The sequence below is a fragment of the Equus asinus genome, chromosome 20 (assembly GCF_041296235.1).
Source record: "Equus asinus isolate D_3611 breed Donkey chromosome 20, EquAss-T2T_v2, whole genome shotgun sequence".
In the NCBI taxonomy this organism is placed as follows: domain Eukaryota; kingdom Metazoa; phylum Chordata; class Mammalia; order Perissodactyla; family Equidae; genus Equus; species Equus asinus.
Window position 1 is genome coordinate 108,377,194 of NC_091809.1, and position 20,173 is coordinate 108,397,366.

Here is a 20,173-nt window from a genome sequence, read left to right on the forward strand (position 1 = left end):
AGAGCAAGGAAAGAAGCTAACGCAAGACAGCAGGCTGGGACGAGGTGCCGGAACATGAGCCGTCAAGGGGTGGCAGTGGCAGTGTGGAGAAGGGTCTGTTTTTAGATATATTTTGCAGGTAGAAATAGCATACTTTCCTGACATATTGGATGAGGGGTGTGAGAGAAAGACAGACATCAAAAATAAATTCTAGTTCAGAATAAACCTGAGACATTCTCTGAGGTCAGTCATCAAGGTGGGAAAGAGAAGAAATAACTCTTGAGATTCAAGTTTTAACATGACACTTTTAACTATTTAAAAATTACCTTAGGGGCTGGTCCAGTGGCACAGCAGTTAAGTTTGCACACTCCGCTGTGGCGGCCCAGGGTTTGCAGGTTCGGATCCCGGGCCCCCTATACACCACTTAACAAGCCATGCTTTGGTGGCACCCAACATATAAAACAGAGGAAGATGGGCACAGATGTTAGCTCAGAGCCAATCTTCCTCAGCAAAAAGAGGAGGACTGGTAGCAGATGTTAACTCAGGGCTAACTTTCCTCAAAAATAAAAAGTTACCTTAAAACCCTATGACAAATTGCAATTTTGTTGTGGTAGAATATGATTGTAAATTCTGCAAGGCTAGCGAACAGAGGCAAAACAAAATTAGCTCTTGAGTGAAATTAACAGAAAATCCATCATCTGAACCAAGACTTGGTGTTAGTATTTTTTTGTAGTTAAATTTCAGAATTTGGCCATTTTCAAGGTCTCATGGAAATCCCTAGAGAATATCAAGCGGTTAACATCAATCCACTTAAAAATATATTTTTAACAACAGGAGCTGACACAAAGAGGGTTTTTGGTTAATCGAGGGCCTCAGTCTCCTGAGTGTTTGAGTTAATTTGATTTTCCTTGTGGCTAAATTTTTTAGCTCTTATAAGAGGTTTACACCTGTCTTGTACAAAAAGATCTTGAAGGCTGCTGGCAGAGTTACAACGCAGTACAATAAAAAAAGAAAGAAAGAAAGTAGGACAGAAATAATAAAATGGTGAGATTAAGCTCTAACAGTGCATCCTAGCGGTTACAAGTTCAATCACGTGACGACAACTCCTTGCTCGTTAGCAGTGCGACCTTGCTCAAGAGATGTACGCTTGCTAAGCCATGGTCAAAAGGGAGCCGGTAAAAAGGCAGTAATATTAATGCCTACCACACACAGTTGAAGTGGGAATTATAGAGAGGACATATGGATGCCCCTGCCACTGTGTGTGGCTCAGAATGAGCAGAATAAATTTTAGCCAGCTTTAACTTCCATAAAGTCCAACACATTTACTGGTGACAGAGTTTAATTTCAGCACTGAGTTTCTAAAGACCAGAGAAAGGAGGGAACATAATCAATTTGCAAGATTTAAGATCCTCATAAAATGTGTGGTGGTAGACAACACCATAGCGACCTTCTCCCAACAAATTCAACAAGTCCCATCACAGCTCACATTGCTCAGTGAGACATATGTGACGAACGAGGGGTGTTTACAGCATCACTCCTGATTGTAGGAGGTGGTTCTATAGTCCTTTCCTTGAGATCTTTTGTTGGCATTACTGATGACGTTTGGCTTTGGCTGCTTTGCGGTCACCATGTTGCTGGTTTATGTTTAAACGCTTGTCCTTTGTGGATAGCTAATATATAGCCAGTTCTTCCTCATCTTTGGGGGCGTTTTACCCTTCCTCAGCATACAATCCTGCATTGGGACCTTCCTTTCGTTCTGTTGTTGCACACAGAATTTCCTGCTTACTAAGATTCAATTTTGCATTTTAGGTTGATCTTCAAGATGCCAACCACTCCTCTCCTCTAACATTCTTCAATCCTCAGAATAATGTCTTCTCTAGACCTCATAACTAAATTTGCTTCCTATTTCACCTCATGTCATTGCTGAGAATGCTAAATAATGAATTTGTGTCTTGTCTTCTGAGCTAGAAAGTGAACACCAGGTGAAAGGAGACAGACTGTGCCATGTGTACACGCACACAGAAAATTGGTTATTTTTGTCTGTATCTGTGAACTCTTGGAAAGGATTAATACAATGTACCATGGGACACACAATTCTGATTTCCCTTAAATTAATGAATCACAAAGTTCCTTTCACTAATATGTGAGGATACACACGTGGACTCTAAGAGAGCCCATGACTAGCATGACCATTCCCATCAAGGAGTTATGGTGTCAGTGGAAAACAAGATGGATTGCCTGAGTGGCTGGGATGGAAGACCCCCAAGAAGTCCTGACGTCCTTGTCTGTAACACACAGGGTGTCACAAAAGGTGTCATTGCTACATGCACAGAAAACAATACAGGGAGAGAAGAAGGAAAGTGGGTCAGCAGCAGTGGGGCTAGAATCCTGAAAATAAGATTAAAAGGCAAAATGGGCTCAGAAACTGAAAGGGTCTGAATCCAGCAGTGTGAACTCTAACAGGGCCATTGAAAGGCCAAGCACTGTGTCCTTTGTCCTTCATGTCACTCAAACCTGGAGGTCCACAGTCTCTTCTGCTGGCCGACGTTTTCCTTGATTCTTTGTTCATAAAGCCACAACCTACACGGAGAGGGTGGGGTGACAGGGGAGGGCACTTCATTGCGTGTTCAGTCATATTTGTATTTTTATTAATCTGTGTAAATTCAGGTTTTAAGAGTCTAAGAGCCTTTCTGAAAACCTGTTCCTTTCTGTCACTTCCCTTTCCCTATGTGGGTTCAGCAGATGGTTTTCAGTCACCATCAGATATGCAGAGTTGCAGCTAATCGCCCATTCTTAGATTACTGTACACTTGCTGTTGGCCCAGAGGATTGACTAGTAACCTGAGGCACAAAGCACAAAGGGACTGGGGTAGCCACAGTTTGCCACCACAGGCAATAGCATCCTTCCTCCTGTACCCTGACTAGTTGATAATGGTTCACTCTGTTGATTGGTCAGCTAAGTGTGATCCAGACCCCAAATCAGCATCACCAAACAAACCCGGGCACATGAGACAGTCCATTTGGTTTGACTCATCAGGCCTGGATCCCAGTCAGCTGTTGGTTCACGTTACCACCTCCTGAGCTGGCCCAGGAGTAATTCTAGGCACTTCACTACCATCCTTGCCCACCTTCAGTTTTCATCTATCGCCCTTGTTTCTAGCTAAAGAAAAGGTAAAGCTGGGTGATGCTTTAGGACTGGCTGAAGGTCCACCTTTCCAATAAGCTATTCTCTTCCTTTTGCCTCTGTGTCTAGATGATGTTCATGCCTTGTTAATTATAGCCAGCCTAGCTTAAATTCAGAAATAATGATATCTTTTCTTACATTGAAAGCAGTATTATCTTACACTGTCATGATTATGATCCACATTCTAAGAAAGGATATAGATATAACAATATTAGAATCTCCAACTTACTAAAAAGACCTTGGTACGCTCACAAACACTGAAAAAACTACAGATAGTTGCATATGCAATGACTATTTATTAACTGCCTGTTATGTCCAGGCTCTGTGTTAAGTGTTGGGAATATAACATTAAATGAGATACCGTGTGGGTCTTCTAGAAGCCTATATACTAAGATATGTACTATAAAGAAAGATACAAAGAATGTACCTCAGGCTAGATTCTTCTTTTCTCTGTCTGGATTTCCCCATCTGTAAACCAAGGATTAAAATCAGAACAGTGTATTTCAAACTTTTAAAGAATAGATCTATCTTTTCAATCATACACCCAATAAAGTCATATTTGAAGCCCCAATAGATGAAACATGTAAAGTGATTGACCTATAAACTTGTAACATAAAAATATCTTAATATGTGAAAGCTACTGTCTTAAAGAACAAAGAATGCATTCATTTCCCTAAACATAAGAAAGTTTTTAACTGGAATCTCTCGGTAATATTTATTTTAAATTAACTTATGTAGAAAGATTTCAAAAAATATTTGCTAAATGAATGAATGAAAAACAAATGAGTACCTCGTACCGCAGATAACCTTAATGTCTTCTGAACGTGTGTTTGGGTTCTTTAATACCCTATTTCATAAACATCTTCTAAGACGAATTGACCCTTACAAATGTAAATAGATATTTCATGACTTATACATTTTAACTTTTTCTCTTTAAAAAAATAGATTAGATGATAAAGGTCAAGTGGTTCGCATCAACTTCAATAATGCAACTAGAGACACGCTATTCGACGTACCTGTTGAAAGAGTTCAGCCTTTCTATGCTGCTCTGAAGGAGTTTGTTGACCTCATGAACTGTAAGGAATTCAAGTTTACTTTCAAGATGAATCCAGGTCAGTGAACACATTTTCTCAAACAACTAAAAAGGTGGATTTTCTTCAACCTTAACCATTTAGAGCAATGCCTAGAGCAGTTTTTTTTCAAGTGTGGCATGTGGAACACTTACAGCAGGATTGTGGTGAGCAGCCAGTTTGCTTAAATAGCAGACTCCTGACCCCCACCTCTCTTGACTCTCCAGACTTAAAATATTCATATTTATAAAGCTCCTAGGTAAACCCTAAGCACCCCAAAATTTGATAACTTCCAACCAAAAGAATAAATACACGAAAGACAAGCTATAGGCCAAATGAAATCTCACGTCTGATATCAAGACCGATGACGTATATTTTCTATCCTGATAGCCAATCAATGCAAACTGAAGCTTGTACTTAATTCTTCTCTCCTGGTACACAAATAAGATCATCCTCATGACTCTCACTCTAAAATGCATGAGTAATGTTTACTCATTTAGCTTATCTGATCTGGCAGAGGCAGCACTACCTGAAAAAAAGGAGCGAAGGGTTCCAGCTACTTGAAATGAAGGAGCAGAAAGCATTGTGTTTTTCTGGACTATCTCTACTTGGTAAAATGACATCACACTCAAGGTTTTTGATGGATATAGTAAAAAGCAGAATTTCTTTCTGCCATTAATTTGGCCAAGTGGAAGATTCTTTTCACTGGTGAATAATCTTTTAATTGATCTTTGGCATAAGAGAGTAATACTAGAAATCAGATAAACCCACTGCTATGCAGTCACAGAAGGTTGGTTGTAAGAGCAGCAACATGGAAAATGGAAATACCATGAGAAAAAAATACCGAACGAATCTGAGCTGGAATCCAAGAGCCGCCAGTTAAAGGCCGTGTGGCTCGGGGCAAATCCCTTAACTTCTCAGAGACTCACTTTTCTCCTGTATGAAAAGATGAGCTAATACTCTCTTTTCAGGATCTTTTTGAGGCTTAGAAATAATGTACCTAAAATACTAGGCACATAGAAGACAAACCAAGAATGTCACTATCCTTACAATTATTGAAGCTGCTTAACTTGAAAGAGATAATCCTAATTAAGCGATAAATAACACCACAAAGAAAAATTCAAAAGTTTTACACAGATATAGTTTTTTAAGTAAGAATTATAAAAGTGTCTACAGGAGCCTGCCAGGCCGTGTAGTTTGAACGCCGAAAGGGCGTCTATTTGTGTGAAAGAGTACAGGCGCAGCTGTGTGTCAAGAAGTAGCCGTACTATTTCTTGATGTGAACCAAGTGACAGTAATATTTTGCATTTTGCATTTTCTAGCTCTGTTCGTCTAAACACATGGTTATTCACATTGCAATAACCTTTTGTCTAGGTGATGTTATTACTTTTGATAACTGGCGCTTACTTCACGGCCGAAGGAGCTACGAAGCTGGAACTGAGATATCCCGCCACCTAGAAGGAGCTTATGCCGACTGGGATGTGGTAATGTCAAGGCTTCGCATCTTAAGGCAGAGCGTCCAGAACAGAAACTGAATCCCCGTCTGTAATTTCAGTAAGACTCCAGCAGGTGTATTCCATAAGATATGGCAATGTTATTTGTCTTCACAGACCATGATCTGTTCATTCACATATTAATTTCTTTACCATTGAACGTGTCACCTTTCTCACGAGAGTTTTCTTTTCTTCATAATCATATGCAATGCCAACTGGTCAGATGCTGTAGCGTGCTCTCTCCTTTCTCGATGAAACATCCCTTCTGTTCTGTTGCACGTCTGGTCTGATTTTTTTTTGCCCGTTTAAGAGTCTTCAGAATGCCTGAGAATAGTTGTGTATCAATAAAATCATTCTTCAAATACAGCCTTTTTTAAAATAAAGCTTTTGTTTCAAATAAGGCTGGTATTTCAAATGAAACTTGTCTCAAAGAAAACACGTTTCTGCTCTGTTGCCTATATGGTCCCATTTGTCATGACTATATGTGACTGTCTAACATGCTTGAGAAAAGCCTTCATATTTTCAAAGTTCCGTTTAGTCACTTTTATTGTAGAATTCTATTACCCCAATTTCCGGACGTCAACAACCTGGTGACCTCAACATGCCCTTTAATACATAAATTATGACACCAAACCCACGTGTGCCAAATTAGGAGAAACATCTAGTCTCCCTAAGTTTCTCCTGCCCCAGTTAAGGACTCCTCAGGGCTGCAGCAGACCTTACGCCTGTGCGTGAATCACTTTTCTTTATTCCTTGCCTTCAGCTAACAACTGGGAAAGGCAGGGCCAAGATGCATGCAACATTCATAGACAGACACGATGTCTGCTGACCTCTGGACAGCTTCCCCTTCTGGTCTTGGCTTCCTCTATGGCTAACATACTGTCCCCAGTGGTGGAACACCGGTGTCACTGCTAATCATGGAAGTCCCGCTCTTGTTGAGCTCAGCCCCTTCCCTAGCCCTGGCAGAAAGGGGAGTCTCAGCATTATCATTTGCTGAAATCCAGGTAGGACCTAGATTTTCAGTCCCGTTTTGAGACCTAACCATGCCTCCTATTTTAAAGGTCTTCCTCATGCCACCACCGCAGAGCTCTACCTGTTGCCTTCAGACCAAGAGAAACGTTACCTCCATCCACGTTTAACTTTTGCTTCAGGCTTGCAGTGTACCCGTGTGCGCACACTAGGAATCTGGATCAAGAGTGCCTTAAGCCCATGTCAGCACACCCCCTGATTCTCTGAAGTCTGGGATTGAGTCTACACCGCCAGACCAGACTCCACTGTCCCTTACAACACTGCCACATTCTGGGCCTTCACTGTGGTTTCCTATCACCTGGTCTTGAGCGGGGTGACTGCAGTCTGTCACATGTTCGATTCCTTTGAACTTCAGAAGGAGTGGGTTGAGTTCTCAACTCCATCTCTCCTAAGACAGTCCTCAAATGAAATCGGGTGAGTTCAATAGCATCATGGCCTGATCCTAAGAGGCAGCATTCAATACCTATAAACAAATAAATTGGTGGAGTGACCCTAGCTCCACCCATTCATGGCATCTAAACCCCAGGCACTTGCCAATCTACAGTGACTTACTATGCCTTCATTCATTCGGCAGATATTTATCACGTGCCTGGTGTATGTCGGGCACTCTGCTAGACTAAGGACACAGAGGACTTGAGATGTGCCTGCTTATGGTCTTGTAGGGGAGCAGATGAGGATAGAGATGGTGATGTGTTATGTTAACAGAATGGTTCAAAGGATGGCAGCCAAGCCAGACTGGGGACGCTTCAGTCTGAGTTGAATGAGCAGTAATCATAGTTTTTCAGGCAAAGATGGGAAAATGAGTTTCCAAGTCAAAGGGCAGAAGAAGAGACTTGAGAGTAAACCCAGCGCATGTGTTGACTTACCAGTGAGAGAGAGTAGAACATCGCAGTGGTGTAAGTTCTGGGATTGCATGCCTAGGTTCAAATCACAATAATGACAGTTAGTTAACTATGTGTCTTTGGAAAATTAACTTCTTCCCTTAAGCCTCAGTTTTTCAACCTATAAATGGGACTAGTAACACTTCTTATCTCACTAAGTTTTTATGAGGATTAAATGCAGCTTCATGCAAAGCAGTGTTTTCCCAAACTTCTCAGATGACAAGAATCACTATGGTGTTTCTGTGGGTTTCTTCTTCTTCTCTCTCTTTTTTTTTTTTTTTTTTGGTGAGGAAGATGGGCCCTGAGCTAACATCTGTGCCCATCTTCCTCTATTTTGTATGTGGGACACCTGCCACAGCATGTCTTGATGAGTGTTGTGGGTCCATGCCCAGGATTCAAACCGTGGACTCCTGGCTGCCAAGGCGGAGCACACTGACCTTAACCACTACACCATTGAGCTGGCCCCTGTGGGTTTTTCTTTTTTTTAAGTACAATTTCCCAGACTCATTCCCTGAAGATTATGATTCAATGGATCTGGGATAAGGACCAGGAATCGCATTTTTAGCAAGGATCCCAGGTGATATGCATCATCAGAGAAGTCTAGAAAACATTGAGGTATAGCATTTAGCATAGTCCCTAGCTGAGGGCAAGCACTCAATAGACGTTAACGCTTATGAGTTATAATAGCAGAAGTTGTAGAGGGAGAGGACGGATTAGGGTGAGAAGAGCTATGCGAAGCTGGAGGCAGAGAAGGGGGCCAAGTCGTGAAACGTTGAAATGTATGTTGCACTAAAGAGTCAATATGTTATCCTGAGAGCAATGAGGAGCCATTTAAAGGTTTTTAAGCAATAAAGTGCCTTGATCAGATATTCATTTTTTAAAGATCCATCTGGCTACGTCGTGGAGGGAATTGTAAATGAGCAAGACTAGAGGCCATAAATCCACTTACGAGGTTGTAAATGTATTTACTGCAGGAAGCCAGATGGGAAATTAAGAAGGATTGAATTAGAAAGCTGGGAGAGGGAGCGGAAATGGAGAGATACTCAGAGGCTAAATCTAGAGGACTTGACACGTGTAGAGAATGAGGGAGACGTCTAGGATGTCTCCTGGGTTTCTAGTTAGGAGAAAGGATTGATGGTGATTCCATGTACAAGGAGAGAAGCCACAATAGAGGAAGCAAGCTGGTCGGCAAGAAAATGAATTCATTTCTGAACAGACTGAACTTGAATTGCCCCAGAGTTCGTCCATTTGGCAGTTGGATATATGAACACATGCAGCTCAGGAAAGAGATCTGGATCAGAGGAATCCATGTGGGAAGTATATAGCTGGAGGATGAAGTCATCACGTGTTGTTCTGGAGACGTTCAGTGATTGTGACCAAGGTCACAAGCCTCATGGCATACTGATAAGCTAAAACATTGGCCTAGTTTGTGGAATCAGTTACACTTTGAACATAAAGAATCAGCAGTGGCTTAGATTCAAAGTCAGCTAGACCCCTTAAATATGCATTTTGTCCCTAGAGGACAGCATTGCAAGCCAGCGCCCTGTGGCCTGGCTGTTTCCTTCTCAGTTAAAAAATTATGTCTGTCCTGGAGGGGAGGGACAGCAGGCTTGGATGCAGTTTCAACAATTTCTGAGGTGTTATATAGGACATGACATATTATGGGCCACGGCAGCCAGTGCCGACTGAAGATGATTAGGTTTCCTGGATATAAGAGTCTAAAGATTTGACTTTCCCCCAAACTCATAACAGATCTGATGTAACTTGGATTAGAATTTACCCCTATTTGGCAGTGTGGACTCTCACTGTCCCTTCCATTTCTCTGATTTGACTTGGAGAATATGAGCTGCTTGGCTGTTTAAGTGGAATAACTCCACAGGTCACCAGAACGACATGTCACAAGGTGTCTTCGTTGGTCTCTATTTCTCCCCCTGGGCAACTACTAAAGGTGAGCGAATATCGGTAGAGAGAATTTATGCAAAAGAAGGAATTCCATGGAGAAACCGAGTGACACTGAGGGTAATTTCTCTGTTCATGAATTTAAGCAAAGAAACAGGAGACATTTTACAAACAAAAATACCTCTTTACGTTCAATATCATTTTGAGAATAGATTTGAACCGAAAGTTCTCGTAATGAGAACGTGATCTGGTTGGACTCCACGGCCCGGAGCACCCCTGGGTCTCTGCACACGTCCTTCTGGCTGTCTTGAATACTCTTCCCTACCACCTTTTATGCCTAGAAAACTCCTCCTCTTCCTCTTGCACAATTTCTGCTTAAGTTTCCCCTAAACGTGAAACCGCCCCTGATTCTCCCAGTCAGGCTGGAGCAGCCTCTCCCCTCTCTCCCATGGAGCCGTCCATACAGGTTTATGTGTTAATCTACCCATTCTAGCAATATTCATGAGCACCCACTGTGTGCCAGACACAGTCAGTGCTCTAGGAATACAGCAGAGCAAGACAGACAAGGGCCGTCACAGAGCTGGTGGGAATATCAGGCGTTGATCAGATAATCACAGAAATAAATTATTATGAATTGTGGTAAGGGCCATAGAGGGAAAGTCCAGGAGGCTGCAAGAGCATCAAAGAAGAGGACGGGTCTAATCTGTGGGCAATGGGGCTCAAGGAAGGCTCCCCTGAGGAAGTGACTTTTGAACTGTTTGATGAATAATGATATACAGTGACGATACTTTTGGCCTAAATTAACAGAAACTCTGAATCTAACAATAAGAAAATTTTTTATCTAACAAAACATGAGGTCCAGGAATAAGGCAGGATCCTCATATCATATATCCCCAGTGCTGCCTCTCCATAGCTCTCTTGTTCTGTCTTCCTTCATGTATGTGCTTCATCCTCAAGCTGGTAAAACGGCTGCAGAAGCTTCAGGCATCACATCCAGACATGGCTACCTGGGGAGGAAGAGAGAGATTGTCTTTTCCTATGTCTCTTTCTTAGAAGTAGAGAAACTTGTCCTGGAATTTCTTCTTTAGGCTTCCTCTCATGCCTCTTCAACCAAAATCGTGTCCAATATACTCTCCTAAACTAATTACTGGCAAAAGGAAATGAGATTTCTGTGGTTAACTTAAATGAGTTAGGATCTGTCCTTAGGCTGGGGAGGTGGTCTCTATCGCTGGTGCTCATGGCTGTGTAAAGAAGTGAATAACTAAAACATTAGGATGAAGATGAAGATTAGATGATGTAGGCAACCACCAGTGTCTGCTCTAAATAGGAGAGATGCTTCTAGGTGAGGAGGTGTGCAAGCAGGGAGAGTGTGCCAGGCAGAGCAAACAGAAAGGGCTCCGATGTGGTAGGCAATATGGTGCCCTTGAACAACTAAATGAAGGCCATGAGTCTAGAAGCAGAGTGGTCAACCAACAATGTCAGATAGACTGTGAACTCTGTAGGCAGAGATGTCTTCATTTGTGTCTCCTCAGTGTCTAAATGTTTGTGGAATAAATGAGTAGAGCTGGTGGTTGTTTCTCTGAGTACTCTCCATCTCACATCCTTGATGAAACCAGGTCACATCCCTAGGATCTCGGTCATCTAGAAAAGTCTCCATTTCTGTGCCAGGCAGGGCCTCATTTTTTTCCCCTCTTCCACTTGAATAACACATTTTATCCATGCACATACCCAATTTCTGCCTTAAAAGCTTTCCCATTCTCTACCAAGATCAGTCCATTCACCTATTCAAAACATTTCAGCAGGGAACTGCCAGTTTCTGGAGCAGCATGTTAGGAGCTTCGAAGTCCTCGCTCCATCCCGGCAAAGAGTAAATCCTGAACAAACTGAAAAAAATCAAGAGCTCTTCTTAGATCCATCAGTTAAGTGAGGTCAAAGGGCAAACTGCTGCCCCCAAAATTGTGGAGACAGAAAAGCAGACACAGAGAATCACAACACACCAGAGCAGAAGCCTCCACAGGAACCAGAAGCAGGGTAGCAAAACCGAACTATAATCGGCGAATTGCTGGAGGCTCAGTGTGGACAAGCCCGAGAGAAAACAACTCCCGGGGGCCCAGTCCTAGGGGGCCCCACACTTTTGTGAGTTTTACCCCCAGGAGCTCTACCAGGTTCTCAGAGTGAATATCACAGGAAAACCCCCTGTTCTTCCAGCAGGGGGAGGGGAAGAGGAGTTGTTTTGAAATGTACCAGATTATTCTGTTCCTGACAAAGCCAGCCCTCAGGAGAAACTGTTTCACTGGAGCCTAATCTGCTCCGTTGTCTCAGAGCCCAACCTACCTGGGGGGAGGGAAATACCCAACTGCAGACCCTTCCAGCCAGCCCGTCTCCCCTGAGTGGGTGGGGAAAGAAGTACCTGTGAGGTTCACAGTCCAGGGGCACAGGCTTGCCAAAAGATTGAGTCTTAATCACAAGACTCTGCAACACTTCCCTTCCAGCACATCTTACCACTACATTATGAAAGACCCATTGTCCTCAGTTCCTTTTACCTCAAACATCACGTCCACCTTTCCACCAAAAATTACAAGGCATATGAAAAGGCAAGACACACAGTTTGAAAAGACTGAGCAAGAATCAGAACGAGAGTCAGACATGACAGGAGTGTTGGAGTTACCCCAGCACCCAGAAACCTACAGAAAGCACAACAAGGAGCGGGGTCAGCATCATGGGGGTAGAAGACATCCCTCGTTTTGTCACCCCCTTCAACACCAAACCTTCAGCATTCATTCATGAACAGAAGCACCTCTGTGGGAGATGTGAGACCTAGCGCGGGAGACCAAGGGACCCAGCAGGAGTCTTGCCCAGCTGTGCGTGGAGTGATAGGCAGACAGACGTCAGTACCGGCTGTGGAACCCACCGGTGACTGAAACACTTCTGGCCCCATGTGGATGTGCACTCTGCTGCCATTGGCTGGCATGTTCTATATATGTCTGTTAGGTCCATTTGGCCTAAAATATGGTTCAAGCCCAAGGTTTCCTTGTTGATTTCTGTCTGAATGATCTAACCATTGCTGAAAGCAGGGTACTGAAGTCCGCTACCAATATCATATTGTTGTCTATTTCTCCCTTCAAACCTGTTAGTATCTGCTTAATATATTTAGGTGCTCTGAACCATATATCTGATAAGGGTCTAATATCAAAAATATATAAAGAACTCATACAACTCAATAAAAACAACAGAAAAATCCAATTAAAATATTGGCAGAGGAACTGAATAGACATTTTACAGAGAAGACATACGAGTGGCCAACAGCTACGTGAAAAGGTGCTCGACATCACTAATCATCAGGGAAATGCAAATCAAACCCACAATGAGACATCACCTCACACCTGTTAGAACGGCTGTCATCAAAAAGACGCGAAATAAGTGTTGGTGAGGATGTGGAGAAAGGAGCACCCTTGTGCACCTTTGGTGGGAATGTAAATTGGTACACACATTGTGGAAAATAATATAGAGTTTCCTCAAAAAACTAAAAATAGGGCTATCATATGATCCAGCAACCCCACTTCTGTCAATTATATCTCAGTAAGGCTGGGAAAAATGAGGCACCATCAGTATAGTGTGAATAGATTTGGAATTTCATTTCTGCCAGAACTGTAATCTTTTATAGCACAGATTACTGTACTGTGTACTCGAAAGTTGCTAAGAGATTAGATCTTAAATGTTCTCACCACAAAAAGAAATGGTAACTATGTGAGGTGATGGAGGTGTTGGCTAGCACTCGGGTAGTTATTGCGTGCTGGTGGTCATATTGCAACGCGTAAGTATATCAAGTCAACAGACTGTACACCTTAAAGTTACACATTGTTAGACGTCAATTATGTCTCAATAAAGTAGGAAAAAATGATGCACAATAAGTAAACTGTAAATAGATTTGGAATTTCATTTCTGCTAACACTGTAACATTTTTTCTAATTCTGTTCTAGTTTTAATGATTTGAAAAAAGAAACAGATGAAAGCAGCAGATATAATTAGGGAAAATATTTCTTGTTTTAATACTGTATATCTGATATAAGCATTTAATTAAAGATTTGAGTAGCATTAAATGCTTTCTTCTTTTTGAGAAAAAAAGGTCATTGTTTTTTCATAGCTTTTATTATGGAATTTTTGCCTAACAATACCCAAGGTTGATTTTTCAGAAATTGCTTCATGAATTTGGACTTTTTTTTCCTCCCAGAAATAATGAAATAACCATTTGCATGATACTCCAATAAATACTTAGATCTATAAAAAAGAAAATGGTCTTAAATAGCATCTAATTTGCTGTTTCCCAAAATATGATAACAGTATCATACATTAACAGTTGATAATTAGAGCTTCAGGGATAAACTTTTTAAATTAAAATTTTTTTTTTATTATTTTTTGCTGAGGAAGATTGGTCCTGAGCTAACATCTGTTGCCAATCTTCCTCTTTTTGCTTGAGGAAGATTGTCCCTGAGCTAACATCTGTGCCAATCTTCCTCTATTTTTTTGTATGTGGGACCTGCCGCAGCACGGCTTGATGAGCAGTGTGTAGGTCTGCACCCAGGATGCAAGCATGTGAACCCCGGGCTGCTGAAGCACAGTGTGCAAACTTAACCACTGCACCTTGGGGCCAGCCCCCTAAATTTTTTAATTGTTGTATATTTTACAGGTATGACTTTCTAATTATAGTAAGTGATGATTGGTTCTCCATTTATAGTAATGATATAAAGCTCCTTTTCAAATTAAACTCAAGTAATTATTAAAAGAAAAATATTTCTAACAGCACAGGTGATGCAATTTTGAAGGTGGTACTCTGTTGACTGAAGTTTGGAAAATGCTATCATTTTATGAACAAGCAAACAACGAGAGAGGAGAAATTACTTTCCATGGCCATACATAGTGAGTGACAGAGCCAAACTCAAACAAAAGTTACGGTTTCCAGTTCAGTTCTCTTTCCACTTTTCCACACTGTGAAGATTTCAATTTCACCTAGAATGAGGTTGGCTCCTCGCTGCTTCCAAATGCCTGACTGGTGACTTTCCTTTATGTTCCCTGTGAAGTAATCCCAGACTTGATTCAGAGACAAAAGCGAAAGGGCGCAGAGGTCACTTGAGGGTCTCATACACGAGAATCTAAATCAGTGCAAAAGTCCTCAAATCATCGAGTGTGTAAAAATTGCCAGGGAGCTAGTTCAGAATGCTGACTCCTGATGCACCCGCATTGGGATTCAGTGGATCTGAGTCTGGGAACCTTCAGATTTAACAAGCATCCCAGGGTCTCTGAGGTAGATGGTACACGGACCACACTTTAAGAAACGGTGTTCTGACCACGTGGTCCGAAGGAAGCACTGCGTCCTGACGAAAAGGTCTCTGGGCTCTTAACAGCCACATGTTGTCTGCGCTTGCTTCTCTCTCCTCGCTCAAAGATTGCTCTCTCTTCTCCTTTGGTGCACCAGCAGCAATAAGCGGCGTCCCAGAGAGGGTCTTCTTACTATCCGTCAGCCCCAGGATGTCATACTTCTTCCACAGCCACTTGCCCAGCACACACTCTTCTTATAAACTGAGCGTTTCCTTGGACGCATTTACGTAATTGTAATAGAAGGGTTTCTGCATAATTAACTAGCCAGGGTTTTTCTCCCTGAGCATTGCTATATTCACAATACACAGCACACCCAGGATCCAAGAGATACTCAATGAATAGTTGCTGAATAAACAAGCAAAGTGTCACTTTTGGGAGCAGATCTTTTTCTCTTGAAAATTATCCAAATGTCCCATTTGGTAGGTAGAAGAGAGGAAATTTTTCCCTTCATTTTATTATTCGAGAAAGTGGCATTTCCAAAGGTCATACTATGATGTGGCCAGGAAGACACTGGTTATAAATGTTCCCAAATTGCTGAAATCAATAAAATGAGAAAACATTAACAAGGAGTGCAGAAGGGGTGCTTTTGGCTTATTTATGTATGATGTAAGCAATGGCTCTGAGCTAAGTTTTACATTCTCCGAAAGCCATATGGAAAATATCACTGTCAATGATGCTTGATGAACCTAAATATTGCTATGGTTTCTCTCCAAGAAATATCAGTGTGCTGACCCAGCTGCTTAGTGTCCATTATACATTCGAAGACATAAATCAGAAGGTTTCCCTTTTAATACATTTATGCAAAATTACAGATCTTACCACTTAGCTGCTCTGGGTTAAGTCATACACAGAGAAACCCAATTCTTCAACTGGTGGGGGGGAAGCAGGGTACAAAAGATGCAATGCAGATAAATATGTGGCTCCATTCTAAGGCATAAATCACAGCATTTCCTTTTTAATACACTTGGGCAAAATTGCAATCCTAGCTGTTTTGAGTTAAGTCATACATAGAAAGACCTCATTCTTGGAACAGTGGTGGGGCACGGCCAGATGGGAAAAAGGATGCAATGAATATAAATATGTACAGGAAAAGAAAACTTAGTTAGTGGTTTCTGTTTTTCCCCCTATACAACTTGCTTTCAAATTTTAGGCAGCATCTTTGAAATATTGGATTTAACCAGAATTAAGATGAAACCCCCATGAAAGCTAGCAGTTAATGATATCTGGAAAGTTCTGCACTTTTTCTTGGATACAATTGATGAATAATGTGCCTTCTCTTCCAGGAACAAAAGGAAGACCTGATCTCAAGTTTGAAGACGCCCCCATCAGACGCCATCATACTGGAATTATCTGCTGAAGAAACTGAACCAGGATCCACCTGGAAAACCTCTTAAATAAGATGGTCTAAGAACTGTTTGCTTTCCTTTAACAGCAACCACTAACTAAGTAGCCTTTTAAACTAACTTTAAAAAACAATGTGGCATTTAAAAAGAAAAACAGGAAAAGGGATGATTTACTTATCTAATAATCTGACCAAACTTGATGACCCTTACATCAAATGCTGATTTTTGGAAAATTTTTCCTTCTACATTTTGGCACAGAAAAACAAAGTCATTCAGCAAGGATTTCCAATTAAAGTAGGAAGCCATAGCCAGCAGGTGACCCTGGACTCTGGTGACAAAACTGTCCTGAGAGTAACTTTAGCTGAGCCATTAATGATTAGAGAGCTTACGTACAAAGCCACATTAATCCATTTCTTATGGTATTGGTACTAAAATAGCCAAACAGATCAGTGAAATGGAATAGAGAACCCAGGAATAAAACCTACTGTGTGAAAGAATTTATTTTATGACAAAAATAGATGTTCAATTCTGAAGTAAAAGGATGAATTGTTTGTTAAATAATGATGACACAACTGGCTATCCTTATGGAAAAATAAAAACAGACACCTCCTTATCCCAATCTTATATCTTCTACAAAAATAAATTATAGATGGATTAGTGACTCGAAGTTTTTAAAAAGAATAAAATCTTGAAAATAAACCTAGGAGGCTGCATGTACAACCTGCGTTGAAAACCTAGAAGTCATAAAATAAAACTTACAGCCGTTTGAGCGTAGGGAAATTTTTTACAAGGTTTTTGTCTGAAGAGAAAATCAGCAGGGCTGCTGTTGGCTCCCTGCCAAATGTCAAACCTGATGAAAACGCAGACATAAGAGAGAAATATGGATTCTCAGAACCATCCAGAAAATGTGAGAAGCCCTGGAGAGAAGGATGACCATCTTGACAGAGCTGGATAGGAAACGGGTGAATGCAGCGTGGGGCTGAGGACGGTCCGAAAAGCAGCAAGAAGGTAAACTGGCGACAATCTTGCAAATTTTCCTCTTGTCTCAGGCTTGCTACCTTGGGGAAGTCGTGGTCTGTCTCTTTAGCACCCAAATCAACAGCAATATCAAGAGCAGCAGGAATCAGCCAGGTAAAACCAAGGCAGCTCAAAAGCCTTCACAAGGTGAAGAGCTGTTGGAAATGGGTACAGCTGCCCAGATCCTACATTTTTACTCCCCAAACTCCCAGGATTAGCAATGTTACAACTATAGGAATTGCCTCCTCACCGTGCTAGTTTTTCTAAGAGTTAAAAGAGAAGCTACCCAGCGGAGGGGCAGTAAACAAGAATGATCCTCAGTGGTGCTGTGGTGCAAGGCCTCACTCTTGTCCTCTCCTCAAACTCACTGAGGAGGACAGAGATTAGGGCCTGGCCTTTGGCCCTTCATTAATACTCATTTCCAGAGTAATTGTTATCCCCTAGGGCAATGTGTTTGCCTGAGGATATGGTCACTATAAAAGAAAGGAAAGAAAGGCAGCTGAAGGCTGGCCCCATGGTCAAGTGGTTAAGTTCACACACTCTGCTTCAGCGGCCCAAGGTTTCACTGGGTCGGATCCTTAGCATGGACCTAGCACAGCTCACCAGGCCATGCTGAGGCAGCATCCCACACAGCACAACCAGAGGGACCTACTAGAATATACAACTATGTACTGGAGGGCTTTGGGGAGAAGAATAAGAAAAAAAAAAAAAGAAGATTGGCAAAGGATGTTAGCTCAGGTGCCAATCTTTAAGAAAAATAAATAAATAAAAGAAAGGCAGCCACTACAGAACCAGCCAGAAAAGATGAGCCAATAATAGAAAATAAACACAAAAATGTATATTTAAGGAGATAAGAGAAGACAGTAGTAAAATGAGGCAATAATAAAAATTCATATAAAAGGAATTAGTGAAAATAATAGATATGAAAAACACAGTAGTTGAAATAAAGAGCATAATATATGAGATAAAAGCAGGATGAATTCAGCTAAGAATGAATTAGGGAATTCATCATTAGGGAGAACAAATTAAAAAGAAACAAAAAGACAATATAGTAAATTTTTTAAAAAGTAATAGAATGGCAAAAATAAGTCCAAATATAACTGCAATTACAATAAACATAAAGAGATTAAGCTCACAAATTAAAAGAAAGAGACTCTCAAAGGGGAATTTTAGACGATTCTTTTAATCTAACAATGTTATTTATCAAAAACACTTCAAAGGAAAAATACAGAAAGGATGAAAAAATATGTATGAAGAAGATATGAAACAAAATAAAATGGGGCAGCAATCTGTCAAAATAGTATTCAAGACAAAAAAAAAAACCCACAAGACACAAAGAGGAACATTGTAACATACTCTACTATATATAATGGACACTATGGACCACCATCAATATCCCCCTTCAGGAAAAAGGCATCCATTTACCCAGTTACCAAGAGTATTGGCTGCTGACATCTTACAGTTGAATGCCATTATCCACTAAAAGGAATTAGGGATTCTAGGAAAAGCGGTTGACTCCAGAGCCATCAAAAGAGGACAATTACAGATTCAGAGAGAAAGTACAGGTTAAGCTAGAATATCTTGTACCAGAAAGAAAGATGTGCCTTAAGAAGCACAGTCATGTCAGAGGACATAATAGCCAGCTTGAAGGGGCTCCACTGACCAAATATGGGGCAATTTGAGCATCGAATAAATAACCATGGCAACAGATTGCATAAAGAATAATTCTTGAGTCCATACCACTACAAATAAATAGATGGAAGTGAATGGAAATCTCGACCTTTCAGTAGAATGCCAATTTATAACATAGAAGGAATAACGGAGTTAAAAAAATACTGCCGTAGCAATAACGGATTCAGATAAAAATCATCAATCAATATTGAACTAGTGGCTGGAAGTTTGTTCAGGAACAGGTCCTGGGGGGAAAAGTTCATTGTTATAAAAATATCAGTCCTGTTCCAATTAATTAATTCGTACTAAAAAGGAATTAGAACCATAATTCCAGCTGGATCATTTATGAACTATGACAAGCTAATTCTAAAATTCACGTAAAAGTTAAAATGCACAAGAATAGCCAAGAAATTGGACAGAAAGTAGAAGAAGAAGAAGAAGGGACTTCCACCCTAGCAGCTGTCAGAGCAAACCAGGTCGTAGTCACAGAAACCATGGTTTTGGCTCAAGAAGAGAAGACATTTGTGGTATAAGATAGAGTCCAGAAGCAAACCTATCGTTTTATTCATGATAAAAGTGACATTTTATATCATTGAGGAAAAGATATTCTTTCCAATAAATAGCATTGAAAATTATTGGCCATTCATTTTGAAAGCATTAAATTTAGATCCCCCCACCTCACCCTATATGCAAAAATAAACGCCAGATAGATTACAGAGTTAAGATAAATGCACAAAATATAAAAACATAATAAGAACTCGAGGGAAGTATTTTATAATCATGGAGTTTGGAAGACCTTCCTAGACAAGAGATAAAACCTAGACGATAAAGGAAAGATTGGACCTCACAAAAATGCAAAACTTCTACACACAAATAGGTAACTCATCGAAGAAGAGATGTGATTGGCCAATAAATATATGAGAAGATGCTCTAACTCACTCATGATCAGGAAATTATAAATTAAAAACAATGAGATATTTTTATCTATCAGATCGGAATAAACTTTTAAAAGACTGATATCAATGGTGAGGCAGAGGTGGGAACAATATACGCTAGCCAGAGTGGTCGGAAAGGCCAGGCAGTGGGACGAAGGAGGATGAGCAGAAGTTCCAGAGGAGGAAAGAGGAAGAGAAGCAATCACTTCCCTTTTCCTGAAGCAAAGCCAAAATGAAATAGGGCCAAAGCCTCAACCCTAAATCACATCCAGATGCTTTTATTATTGCTTGGGACTT

At 41.0% G+C, this 20,173-nt stretch overlaps 1 protein-coding gene and 1 long non-coding RNA gene across 5 annotated transcripts in view; one reads left to right on the plus strand and one right to left on the minus strand.

Annotated features, from left to right (window-relative positions):
- The window catches only part of BBOX1 (gamma-butyrobetaine hydroxylase 1), a 60,284-nt gene extending 54,159 nt beyond the window's left edge, over nt 1-6,125 (plus strand). For all 4 annotated transcript variants that reach the window (XM_014831460.3, XM_070491374.1, XM_014831458.3 and 1 more), the window contains 2 exons: nt 4,108-4,274; nt 5,607-6,125. In XM_014831460.3, coding sequence (XP_014686946.2) covers nt 4,108-4,274; nt 5,607-5,767 — 328 coding nt within the window. In that variant the 3' untranslated portion in view covers nt 5,768-6,125. The remainder of the gene's footprint in view (nt 1-4,107; nt 4,275-5,606) is intronic.
- Nucleotides 6,126-6,265: 140 nt separating this feature from the next.
- LOC123278913 (uncharacterized) overlaps nt 6,266-20,173 on the minus strand; it is a 38,448-nt gene continuing 24,540 nt past the window's right edge. Inside the window, exons 5-6 of the long non-coding RNA XR_011495964.1 lie at nt 11,316-15,444; nt 6,266-10,541 (exon numbers count right to left, since the gene is read on the minus strand). This is a non-coding gene — a long non-coding RNA (uncharacterized lncRNA). The remainder of the gene's footprint in view (nt 10,542-11,315; nt 15,445-20,173) is intronic.